At 41.4% G+C, this 13,673-nt stretch overlaps 1 protein-coding gene across 1 annotated transcript in view; it reads left to right on the top strand.

Annotated features, from left to right (window-relative positions):
- The window catches only part of PCSK1 (proprotein convertase subtilisin/kexin type 1), a 43,808-nt gene extending 37,695 nt beyond the window's left edge, over positions 1 to 6,113 (top strand). The window contains 3 exon segments of the mRNA NM_174412.2: positions 1,028 to 1,161; positions 2,929 to 3,090; positions 5,399 to 6,113. Of these exon segments, the coding sequence (NP_776837.1) occupies positions 1,028 to 1,161; positions 2,929 to 3,090; positions 5,399 to 5,776 (674 nt within the window). The 3' untranslated portion in view covers positions 5,777 to 6,113.
- The last annotated feature ends 7,560 nt before the right edge of the window (positions 6,114 to 13,673 follow it).

Genomic DNA, 13,673 nt, shown 5'->3' with positions numbered 1-13,673 from the left:
TCCCATGTCACTGATCCATATCATTCATTTCTCTCATTAGTGAAAGTTAGTCTAATAATTTAACTGACAGATACATCAGACACATCCAAGGAATTAATTAAAAAACTGAGAATTCTGATCTATGAGAGTTAGGAAGACTAAAGAAATTTTCCACAATTACATGATTAAGGGTATATGATATGATATATTGATATTTGTCCTTTCCTGTAAAGTTACTAAATCAAACAAGATCATGAGTGGTAGTTTGTGAAATATAAGCTACAATCCAACTAGGAGAAGCTGTCCCAATCCTTTTTTATACTTTAATAGGATTCAAGTGACTAAATTCAATTCCTATAAGTAATGTATGAAAAAGATGAGCTATCCCTATAACATCCTTCTAGAATATGAACTTACTAGAGGTTTGGAGCTGGCTTTGTTAATTTTGGAAATGTGCTTTCTTAATATCTGGGAACTGGCCCCAAATACTGGTAGAATGCTTTTTTACTGACATTTTCTCTTGAAAATATTATTTACTGATCTATAGAGAACTTGGATGTGAACATTTACAGTAACTCTTACTAGGAATTTTTATATCAAAAGATGTTAGTAAATTATACATGGTTTTATTATGTCTATGCTATATTATAGACCCAGGAATCTATTAAATTTAAAAATTTTTCTCTTAAATTTCAAAATGATAGTTCCATTAATATGTATGTTAGGTCTCTGATCCTCTTCTTCAATGTAGTTCATAAGCATAGTTCTCTGAGTTCTCCTTATTCAAATAAACCTTATTCAATATATCCAGCCATTATGTATTTTTCTAGGATGTTTACTGAGAACTTATTATATGCCAGGCAATGCACTACGTACTGGGAATAAACCTTTTTTTCCCTTGGGCATGTTGTCATCCTGGCATTATATTCAAAGGGAAATTAAGGCTTATGTCTCCCCGCTTTCTTTTTCAGTTATCAAACGCTGGAGTGCGTCCTGCTATCGGTTCTGTCAGGACACACATTAACTTGTGTTTCTTGCATGAAAACAGGAACCAGCACCGTACTGTTGGCTGAAAGAGAGCGGGACACCTCTCCCAATGGCTTTAAGAACTGGGACTTCATGTCTGTTCACACGTGGGGAGAGAACCCCATAGGCACTTGGACTTTGCGAATTGCAGACATGGTAAGTATGAATGAAAGGCTACTGACCCACAAGCTCACTTTTAAACACTCAGAGGCACTTTTAAAGTTAGCCCAACAGTAAGGACCCAAAGGAACTTTGATCACTCCTTAGAGAGGCCAAGGAGAAGGTATATATGTTTTAAGCTGTGCCCACTTGGCTATAAAAATAATAATTAAAAAAAAAATTAGGCACCAGCCATGTAAGAAGGAAGAAAAAACATTTTGATACACATCGTGACAGACTGTGGGACAAATGTTTCCATGTCAGAACACAGCCAGCCACGTGAGCTACTCAGACACCAGAATCAGCTGTATTTACAAGCATGGCTGTAAATGCTACACCAGCTTTACTATGACACTCTGCTGGGGTCAAGGTTCCCCAGGTGATGCTAGTGGTAAAGAATCTGCCTATCAATGCAGGAGATGCAAGAGATGGGGGTTCCTTTCCTGGGTCAGGAGGATCCCCTGGAGTAGGAAGTGGCAACCCACTCCAGTATTCTTGCCTGGAAAATTTCATGGACAGAGGAGCCTGGGAAGCTACAGGTCATGAGGTTGCAAAGAGGTTGCAAAGAGTTATGACTGAGCGACTAACATCTGCTGGGGTCATATAAAGAAACTCTTAACAATATTACCACAGTGGTTATTTAGAAGTAGTTTACTTGTTAGACAAGATATTTTATTTAATATGATTTTTTTGTTTTATTTCAGTTATGAAACAAGTAAAAGTATTTCTCAGTTTTCTTTGTTTGCTAACACTCTGATATTCTTCTATAATTGTGACACAGTCCCTAAATATAGTGTCGGAGCAAAATTCAAATTCAGTTGAGTCATTTATTTTTATATCATTTCTCCAGCATTTTCTATAGGTGAGCATATAAATGAATGGTGTTTCGGGTTCAAGTTCTCCAGAGCTAGCAGTGTTATAAGTATCAGTAGCACCAGATTTAATGTCTAGATAACTTTTCAAAAATAAATGATTTTAAATCCTTGAAGAGTCAATTAAATTAATAGAAATTCTACAGTCATTGTTACTTTTTTCTCCAAGAATAGCTTTCACCTAAAGACTGTTAAAATTGTGATTTAGCCATGGAAGTAGTAAAAATTTCTGCTCTCATACGGGGCAGAAGAAAACGTTTTTAGTTGATGGTTCTGTTCCTGAAGTTGGCCTCCATTCTTTAACTCAATGTCACCACAAGGAAACTAAGAAAATCTGTTAACCAAGATGGGACTGTTTTATATCAAGTTTGCAAAATCTGGCTACAGTTTTAGAGTTTGTTTGTTTTTTTTTTTAGATATTTTAGATTTTAGCACATTATTTTTAACATAATTGTCGAGCCTGTAAAAATTATTATTCCCACAAATATACAGTTCTTAAGGACTGCTCAGTGTTGAAGGCTATTTATAATACTCTAGACTTTCATTCCAATGGAATGTTTCTACAAGTTGATAATTGGTAAATATAATTCCCATTATATATGGTACTGTCAACTTTTCAAGAACACACCCAATATAGAAAAGAAGGTTCACACAGAGAGTTCTCCTTTATAAATTAAAAACAACCAGTTTGTAAATCTCTGAACCTGTCAACTACTCGTTTTCATCGCAAGAGTGAGTCTAGTGGTTTATGTTTTTATACACAGAGCTCTACACACGGAATGCACAGAATTTGAAAGTTAGGTTTTCACTATAAAATCTCTCAGCTATCTTGAAGCCGTGTGTTTTATACTGCTCAGAACACACACTAACATTATGTATGCTTATTCGTTAGTCTGGAAGAATACAAAACGAGGGAAGAATCGTGACCTGGAAGCTGATCCTGCACGGGACCTCTTCCCAGCCAGAGCACATGAAACAGCCCCGGGTGTACACATCTTACAACACCGTGCAGAACGACCGAAGAGGCGTGGAGAAGGTGGTGGACTCCGGGGAGGTCCGTGCGGCTCTGTTCTTCCTGGCATGCTCTTCTCTGAACTGGGCTTCCCAGGTGGCGCTAGTGGTAAAGGACCTGCCTGCCAGTGCGGGAGACATAAGGGATGTGGGTTCAATCCCCCGGTCAGGAAGATCCCCTGGAGGAGGGCAGGGCAACCCACTCTAGGATTCTTGCCTGGAGAATCCCATGGACAGAGGAGCCTGGTGGGCTACAGTCCATAGCGTCACAAAGACCTGGACATGACTGAAGCGGCTTAGCATGCACGCGCAATCAACAATGTAGTGGGTGAACCTGCGCCTTTTAGGCAGGAAGTGAGTTAAAAAATGGGTTGGGAGGAAAGGGAGTAGAAGTGAACTTTATTTTTGATAGAAAATTGTCTCACTTCTTCTTTTATCCAAAATTTAGAAATTAAAATGAATGAATTCAATATTATTCAATTCTTGAACATGAATTTTCTCCATTTAGAACAGTATCAAATTTTAAAGAAAGCTATCTTTTTGTAGGCTCACATATACCTAATGTTGGTATTGCACCTAGTTTTAAAGGATTTTCCACACTGTCTCATTTAACTTATAATGCTTATAACCTAAAAAGGATAGATCTCAGTATGTTCATTTTACAGAAAGAAGACCAAGGATCAAGTGACCAAATCATGCATGCTTCTCTTTACTAATTCCTTAACTGATGCTTCTTGGTAACTCCAAGGGGAGCTACAGAATCCCAGTTTTTCTCAGAAACTTGCTGAGGAAAGCTGAAGTCAGTCAGTTACATTCCCAGGTCTCAGCCAGAAGCCACTGGCTTCTCCCTTATCAGATGGTGGGCAGAAAACACATTTTCTTTATCTGTGTGTCCCCCCAGGCCTCTGGCACTGTGCCTCAGATCGTAGCAGGTAGGTTATCAGAGTTTCCAGGACGACCTTCCCTGAACAGGCCTGGCTCTGTGACGGGTGTTTTGGAAGATACAAAGACATTCTTTATTCAAGAAAGGTATAAACTAGCTGTGTGAAGGCCTCAGCTCATATTCTAGCCCCATTTACATTCTGCAAAATAGCTTCCGCTGGGGCCCTATCCCAGAGGCCTCCTCATCACAGTCCTGGAGGCAGGGGGCGCCCTGCAGGAAATTTTCCTCCAAGATTCCCTAAGGGGTATTAACAGAACCCTTTGATTGTTAAGGACTTCCCTGGTGGCTCAGATGGTAAAATGTCGGCCTACTAATGCAGGAGACCTGGGTTCAATCCCTGGGTTGGGAAGATCTGGAGAAGGAAATGCCAACCCACTCCGGTACTCTTGCCTGGAAAATCCCATGGACGGAGGAGCCTCGTGGGCTATAGTCTATGGGATCACAAAGAGTTGGACATGACTGAGCAACTTCACCTTCACTTTTCTTTTGATTGTTAAAATAGTGAAATAGTTCCACAACAGGTGACCAAGAAACGCTTCTCTGATCTCTCCAGTGCCCGCCTTTCCTAGACCACTGCCTGAGTCTCTTCCCAGACCCTTTCTGACAATTCAGCAGCTGGAAGGGCAGCTCCTAACAGAGCAAGAGGCCTCCAGAGAGCTGCCACACAACAGCATTACTGGTGCCTCTGCAGGACTTCCTGCCTGTCTTAGCAGCAGCTCCTTCCCAAAACATGGATGGGAGGAAAGGGATTGCCACACTGTTGATTTTCCATATGATAAGGCCATACTATCTTTTACAATTAACTTTTCCATCCAGAACTTAAGACTTTAAAGTAAAATAAAATTTAAAAAAAAATAAAAAAATTATATATATGATAAAAAAAAAGACATTAAAGTGAATGAATTCAGTGTTATTAAATAACATGCATTCTACTATAGCAGGCCGAAAAGCAAAGGAAACCAACAGGTACGTGCACTCACCTACATCATCCCATTCAGACTTCAAAACCCATAAGAAACGGAGGAATTCTTCCTGCCATATGACAGGGGAAGTTCAGGGAGAACTTCCTCTGAACTTCCCCACTTAAAAAGGTGCCAAAGCCCCTAGAGAAGGGCAAGGCTACTCATTCCAGTATGCTGGCCTGGAGAATTCCATAGACTGGATAGTCCATGGGGTCACAAAGAGTCAGACATGACTGAGTGACTCTTATTTCACTTCGCTTCAAAGATGAATTAGTGAATGGGAAAATGCAGACTGAAACCCCAGTTAGTATGAGTCCAAGCTTTGCACTCTCTCTGCTCCCCAGACAGCCTCGTGAGGGACAGGCAGTGAGTGTGTGTTGTAGCTGCCTTGCTGGCTCCTAAATAACGAGCTTTCTCCCCTTGGCCGGTGGCTTTCTGTGTTTCAGGAGCAGCCTACACAAGAGGGCCTGGATGAGAACGCTCAGGCATCCCAAAGCCCCAGCGGCAGTGGAGTTGGGGGCAGAAGGGATGAGCTGGCAGAGGGTGCCCCTTCTGAGGCCATGCTGAGACTCCTGCAGAGCGCTTTCAGCAAAAACTCACCCTCAAAGCAATCACCAAAGAAGCCCCCAAGTGCGAAGCCCAACATCCCTTATGAAAACTTCTATGAAGCCCTGGAAAGGCTGAACAAACCCTCCCAGCTTAAAGACTCTGAGGACAGTCTGTATAACGACTATGTCGATGGCTTCTACAACACGAAACCTTACAAGCACAGGGACGACCGGCTGCTCCAAGCTCTGGTGGACCTTCTGAGGGAGGAAAACTAAAATGCGTGCTGGTCCGAAGCTGGAGATAGTCACACTTCTTCCTTCCCCCTTAGATTTTGCCTGTGTCTGAAGTGGGTGTTTTGTCATTGATTCTTCTGCTTCTAATATCCTTTGTGGTACTTTTTCTTTTTCTCCCTAAACTGGATATTTGAAAGCTAGGAGCTCAAGCAGTAAATCCAACTTCCTGAATTGATTGCACAAAGCACGTCTTCCCTGCTTGCACAAGTCAAATGTTTTGTTCTTTCTGGGGCCACAGTTCACACCTGGTCCTCATACCACACGAGAACGCCTACTCGGGCCTCCCATTTCATGTCTCAAAATAAAAGGTACACAGGGCAACAGATTACTTTGAAAAAGCAACCTGCAAAAAAAAATGAGAGGAAGGAAGACAGTTTCTAATAGCTTGTCCCCTGTCTTTGCCATACGATTCTTCAAATTTTGATGCCAAAGAAGGGCTTGGAAAGTCTCTAATGAAGGAGCTCTTAATTAGATTCATATCCCAGGCTTTTCTGCTCCAAAGTGCTGCTCATTCAGGAAGAGGCCGTTAGGTCACTTTGGGGAAAGGCTGGGTTATTCAGATCCGGAAACAGGCCTCAAACCCTGCACTGGCTGGTGTGAGCAGTTTCAGAATATTCTTTGCTTGGTGTACCATGGAGAGGCCTCCATGGATCTGAAGGTGACTGCGACTCAAGCTGTGAGTGCTGGCCTTCCTCTCTTCCCCCTCACATTCTCCTTTCTCAGCCACAGACTAAATACTGAGAGAGCTATTGATACCAATTTCTTAGAACAAGCTTGTATTAGGGACTTGGCCAATTCCTAGTCATAATTTTTGTTTTAAATGGTCATAACAGGAAATCACCACTCATAACATGGAAAAGCAATGTAATAAGAGGAACATGTTCATCATAGGGAGAGCCAATGGAAGGTTTTGTTGTGTTTTAAACTACATTCATTAGAGCAGGTTTTTCTGGATCTTTGAGTTTATGTTCTTTGACACCGAAGGCGCTTCTCCAGTCTTACAGATGATAGTCTCCAAATTCTCAAATTGTTTCCAAGCTTCAACTCAGAGGACACAGGCTGGCCGCCCACAGGCAGCATCTGACCCTCAGCTAGATTTTGTCTGGCATGTTAAATGTTTTAAAAATGGGAGTGATTATTGGAACTGTAAGATTTCACATAAAACCTGACTGTCAGATGCATCTTCCCTCGCAGCAGCAGCTGACCGGAGCTGAGTAGCAGCTGCCGAGCAGTTACAGACTTGGACACACGTCCCATGGTACCCTCTCCACCCATGCTGCTTATCACGGCCGCCTGACCGGCACGCGTTCATTAGGCATTTGATTTTGCCTATTCCTGCACTAAACGAACATGCACAGTGTAAAGGCATTAGGGAAAAAATATCCCCAACTTCTTTCAGGTAGGAGCTGTATGATAATCAATAATTACAAGAATTTGTCATGATCTAATTTATTGGCCAAAAAAGAAAAGGTATTTTAGACTCTTGAAAATACCCCTGAAATCTTGTTTTACTTACGTGTTTTATCTCACCTCACCCAGATGCTCACATATTCTAATTCATGAATTGGCCGAGGCCCTAGTTTCTCGCTCTCACAAAGGCTCCAGTCACTGACAGTACTGGCATTCTCCCACTCAGTCGGCTGTTTGCGATCCTTCCATGAAGTCTGAACTTCATTAGGCTGCTGGACCAGGAAGAGAACGCCACTGAACTAGATCAGGGGAACCCTAGGGTCTGTCACTTGCTTTAAAGTGAATTTGGTAAGACAGACTTTCACCCCCGATTGTGCAGAATGAGGGTATTTCTAGAGCAATACGCACGATGTATTGAGGATGTCCCCCTAAAGGAATGGCAGTATCTCTCTATCATGGAGGTATCACATGTTGTATGATTCACAGTGTTAAATAGAATTTTGGAAAATTGCAGCACATCAAAAAGTATTACATAAAGCTGAAAAGTACCAGAGAGTTACAATGAAAAAAAAAATAACTAAGTTTTCAATGAGTTAAAAATAAATCAATGAAAAAATAAAGCTAAGGCCCAGAGAGGCCAATAAAAAATGACAGATGAAAACACCTCCTGACCCCATTCCCAAACTAGTGCTAATTTGTATGAAGCTTTCTTTTTCATCCTTCTAACAGTATCTTTTTCTGGTTAAAACCCCAACCAACCATTGGACCATAGCCAAAGGTTCAATCAAGAGAAGCTTTAATAGTTAAATAAAGTCATGTTTGAATGTTTCCAACATGGAACATATTGTTCAGACTTGAAATATTTTTGTCAGTCTTTCTTAGTACCTGTGTGGATTTTTGTGAAAATGTAAAAAGAAGAAACTTATATAATATTTCCCTCAGAATTTTAAACTATATTTTCTTTACAGGTATTTGTAATGCTTTACCAAATGCTTTTATCAAACAGAATTTTAAAAGGCATAATAAATTATATTAAAAACCAAAATTTTCCTGAGAGTAAAAACATTTCATCCAATAAAATATTTTTGAAAGGCATGTTCCTCTGTCAGTGAGAAAAAAAAAAAGTGTAATATGTATATGTTGTGGTATTAAAAGTGACATTTGTCTCATAACCTAATATAATGTGTAGCTGAGTTTAACATGTGTGATCTTAGCATTTTTAAAGGAACTCCCACATTATACGCTTGATGTATTAACCAGAATATGTACAATATGCTTATAAATCTGAAGAATAAATGGTTCCTCACTAAGGCAAAAAGAAAAAAGAAGCTTATGTTTCCAACAAAAACAGGATCTCCTTCTCTTATTATATTTCCTAAATGAACTGTAAAAACTCAAAGGCGAAGGTTTCCATTAAGTTCACTGGGCTTTCTTAAAGGCAATTTAAGAATCTACTTTAATAGGTATATTTCTCCTTGCTTTAGAGGCCAGTCTTCCACCTTTTTTTTTTTTTTTTTTTGACAACACACAAAGTTGTGTGACAGCATTAACTGAAGTGCTGAGGAAAAAAATAATAACTACAGGGACAGCATGTGAGAGCAGTCATTTGCAACAGTTTACTAATTGTGACTTTGTTTACCAGCCGGATTACAGCAACTCAGCATTAAATTCTTCTCAGGGGCCCCTCGTCAGAAGCCCGCTAGTTTCTAATTCTGATCTCCTATTCTCAGCCCATTTTCTCTCCTGCTCCAAACCCTTATTCCAGGATTTTGTACCCACCATTTCAGAATCTGACGCCTTCCTACGCAGAGGTTGGTTCCCCCCCAGACTGCATTCCCCCTTCCTAAGTCATAAATACTCAGTAAAACCAAAATGATTTCTCAAGAATTCCAGAAGGACTATTCAACTTGTTTTTGTTCTCCACATCTAGCCATCTTCAAAGTCTTCCCACCAGGGGGATTAAAGATAGTTTGATTTCTTTGGAATGTCCACTTAGTAAGTCCTGGATTAACCATGTGCAGGCTGCAAGTAAAAACACAGATACACACACATGTCTCAAGGACAGACAATTCCTAAATATAAATTTAAACCCAGAAGAAGGAAGCGCATTTCCTAACTGCCTGATAATTTTGCAAGGCTATAACACTAATACACATGATGGTGATTATTATTCACGCTTCTCTCTCTGCCCTGGTGGACAGTGTACCTTCGTGGCCTATGGATGCTAAGCTTGATCTGCTTGGTCAGTGAAATACTAGCAGACAGAAGGCAATCAAGGATCTTAAATCTGTTTGGCTTGTATCTTGCTTTTCAGTGCATCAGTGCTATGAGAAGAGCATGTTTCTGGGAGCTACAGCCCCTTCAGCCTGTTTCCAGAACAAATGTATACAAGGCAGACTCACATTCTGGAGCTAAATCCAGGCAACTCACAGTCTGAAGCAGAGCTGTCCAGATGAGTGCAGCCTAAATAAACTGAACTTGTCACCTTGACAACAGTCTTTGAGTAGTTGGTTACACAGCCTTACTGTATCACAAAATAATGAAAGAAAAAGTTCCACATGTTCATTCCACTACCGATACCCTTTCAAACTGTGCCTTTCTGAGCCTGCTGCTGCTGCTGAGTCGCTTCAGTTGTGTCCGACTCTGTGCGACCCCATAGACGGCAGCCCACCAGGCTCCCCTGTCCCTGGGATTCTCCAGGCAAGAACACTGGAGTGGGTTGCTGTTTCCTTCTCCAACGCATGAAAGTGAAAAGTGAAAGTGAAGTCGCTCAGTCGTGTCTGACTCTTCTCGACCCCCTGGACTGCAGCTCACCAGGCTCCTCCGTCCATGGGATTTTTCCAGGCAAGAGTACTGGAGTGGGGTGCCATTGCCTTCTCCATTCCTGAGCCTAGAGTACAAAAAAGAGCCAGTATTAAGCCATAAACTTCTTAATACTGATCCCAAGGATAAACAAAGACCCTACCCAAGCTCTGAAATTTTCATCTTTAAAGATCTTAGTTCAGCTCCTTCTAAAAGCAGAGCGTCAGACAATGAATGACTGGGTTCAGGTAGTTTATTTAGGAGGTAAACAAAAGCAGAGAGAAAAACTGACTCTCACAAACCTGCAAGGAGTAACACAATGGAGCCACACTGATCATCAGCACAAGACTTCCCAAAGACTAGAATGGATGTTTCAGCTGACAATGGCTTCAGAAGAAGGTAGCTCAGAGCAGACATCTATGCTCCCCTCTCTCCCTCATCCAAAACTGTCACAGTCCACTGGCCTCTCTCAGAAGCTAGATGAAACCCCAGAGTAAGGGAAGAAAACGTGATTGGCTGAGATCAAGTTCATACCACTAATTAGAAAAGCAACTTTTAACAGAAATCAAGTTCTGTCACAAAATAATGAAGAAGCTTTGGCTCACTTCGGTTTTAGCCTGCAATTTGTACATTTGTGTAATTTGTATTGCTTGTATATTGCTGCTGCTGCTGCCAAGTCACTTCAGTCGTGGCTGACTCTGTGCGACCCCATAGACGGCAGCCCACCAGGCTCCCCCGTCCCTGGGATTCTCCAGGCAAGAACACTGGAGTGGGTTGCCATTTCCTTCTCCAATGCAGGAAAGTGAAAACTTAAAATGAAGCCACTCAGTCATGTCTGACTCTTCGCAATCCCATGGACTGCAGCCTACCAGGCTCCTCTGTCCATGGGATTTTGCAGGTAAGAGTACTGGAGTGGGTCGCCATTGCCTTCTCCTAAGTGAGCACTATTCTTGCCTTCCTAGGGACTCTGATGGTAAAGAATCGGTCTGCAATGCAGGATACCTGGGTTTGATCCCTGGATCAGGAAGATCCCCTGGAGCAGGAAATGGCAATCCACTCCAGTATTCCTGCCTGGGAAATCCCATGGACAGAGGAGCCTGGCGGTCTACAGTCCGTGAGATCACAAAGAGTCAGATGCAACTGAGTGACTAACACACGCAACCTTATCATCAGTGCATGAAAAAGAGGTGACTATGGCCATTATGTGTCCACCATTCCCAGGGCATGTGCAAAGGAGGCAAAAATCACTTCCTGGTTTCTAAAACCGGCCTCCATTGTATTCCAAACAGTTTGCCCGGAACTCCACAAAGCACTTTCACTCTCATCCACAGCCACACACCCTCTACCTCCATAGAGCCCATGTTGTAGGTATCTTCATTGAACATTTACCTACCTGGGGAAGGGCCCACAGGCTCAAAAAGGGTTCTTGTTCATAGGAGAAGGTAGGGGGAAACAATCTCAGATCTGTTCCTCCAAGGCTATTGTGACTGTTTTCTTCTACCGTTAGCTCTATCACTGTCTCTTGCAGCCCCAGCATCAGATGACTTATCTGTTTTGATCATCAATCTAGATGATGTTTTGATGTGAGGAGAGTAGCCTCTATGTCTGGTTCTGCCTTATATCCTTGACACTTACTTCTTGCATCATTATTCAGTTCAGTTCAGTTGCTCAGTCTTGTCCAACTCTGTGACCCCATGAATTGCAGCACACCAGGCCTCCCTGTCCATCACCAACTCCCGGAGTTCACTCAGACTCACGTCCATCGAGTCAGTGATGCCATCCAGCCATCTCATCCTCTGTCATCCCCTTCTCCTCCTGCCCCCAATCCCTCCCAGCATCAGAGTCTTTTCCAATGAGTCAACTCTTTGCATGAGGTGGCCAAAGTACTGGAGTTTCAGCTTTAGCATCATGCCTTCCAAAGAACATCCAGGGCTGATCTCCTTTAGAATGGACTGGTTGGATCTCCTTGCAGTCCAAGGGACTCTCAAGAGTCTTCTCCAACACCACAGTTCAAAAGCATCAATTCTTCGGTGCTCAGCTTTCTTCACAGTCCAAGTCTCACATCCATACATGACCACAGGAAAAACCATAGCCTTGACTAGACGGACCTTTGTTGGCAAAGTAATGTCTCTGCTTTTGAATATACTATCTAGGTTGGTCATATCTTTCCTTCCAAGGAGTCAGCATCTTTTAATTTCATGGCTGCATTCACCATCTGCAGTGATTTTGGAGCCCAGAAAAATAAAGTCTGACACTGTTTCCACTGTTTCCCCATCTATTTCCCATGAAGTGATGGGACCGGATGCCATGATCTTCGTTTTCTGAATGTTGAGCTTTAAGCCAACTTTTTCACTCTCCTCTTTCATTTTCATCAAGAGGCTTTTAAAAAGGGCACACACAAAAAAAAAGTCTGAAAATGCAACAGCAACACAAAGTGGCTAACGGTGTAGGCTCTTCCATCAGCCGCAAGTGAATGTGAATTCTGACTCTACCGTATTCCAGCTGTGTGCCCTTGAGAAGGTTACTTCACCTTTCTGAGTTCTGCTTCTTCATTTATGACAATGAAGTCTACCGCTCATAAGATTAAATAAGATAATGCAGGTAAATTATTTAGTATGGTTCCTATGCCTAATAAATTTTCAATAAATGTTAGTTTTTATTATTAGTGAAACTACTGCTCGTATTATTATTGTGGTGCTGTGAAAAGAGAGTCAAGTAGATGTGAATTTGTAGTTCTTGTCTACAAATTTAAGGAAGGAAAAAAAATTAGAATCGATAAAGAAGATGGAAATACCATAAATTATTGCTGGTCAAAGTGATGGTGCCTTGAGAATTGTCATTCCAGTGGGAAATTTCTCCTAGGGTCACATTGGAAACCATTTAATTGTAGCCAATGAAGACTGGACCACAATGAGAAGGGAGTGTCAAAGAACAGCTACTCAAAGCCAAGGAAAGCTAGAGGTGACAACTGAAGAGAAAGGAGATGAAGAAAAAAGGAAATCGTGGGCTAAATTTGTCTCATGGCCAATCATTTTTTGTGTGTGAAATGAGTTGGGAATTTTCAAATGCAAGCATTTTATAAAATATTGAGAAATGTTGATGTTAAAAACAACGAGTCCTTTATTGTATCAGCAGCACAGTGCATTGCTCAGCTGAAGGCACCCAGGAATTGCAAAAGAAATAGGAGATAAATAATACATGTCCCTATTTTTAGATTAGAGAATTGAGGCAGAGAGAGGTGCTGTGATTTGCTCAAGGTCACATAGATAACAAGCAGCAGAAATGAGGTTTTTAACCTGGCAGAAATTTCAGGCTATTGCCTTACATTAGCAAGACAAAAAGAGGACATACATCTTAGAAAATATTTATAGCATGGGATCAAATGGATACTGTGTGTCCTATACTATCAGTTCTTTTCTGCCATTAGAATGAATAGAAATAGCTTTTTATTAAGTGAACATTTACTGCATATTAAGCATATGGGTTCTATATTTTGTCAATAATGAGATAATTCATGAGAATGGAGGTATTATTTCTAATGCTTGCATTATGCTACAAGGGAAATGTTTTTACAGATACTGAAAATGAGATTCAGAGAGGTGAGGTCACTGGCCCAAGATCACAGAGCCAAGCCAGAATTTTAAAACTAGTCTATCTGACCCTGACT

This window comes from Bos taurus, chromosome 7 (assembly GCF_002263795.3).
Source record: "Bos taurus isolate L1 Dominette 01449 registration number 42190680 breed Hereford chromosome 7, ARS-UCD2.0, whole genome shotgun sequence".
NCBI classification, from domain to species: Eukaryota; Metazoa; Chordata; class Mammalia; order Artiodactyla; family Bovidae; genus Bos; species Bos taurus.
The sequence above is the reverse complement of the archived record's forward strand: the minus strand, read 5'-3'. Positions and strand labels throughout refer to the sequence as shown.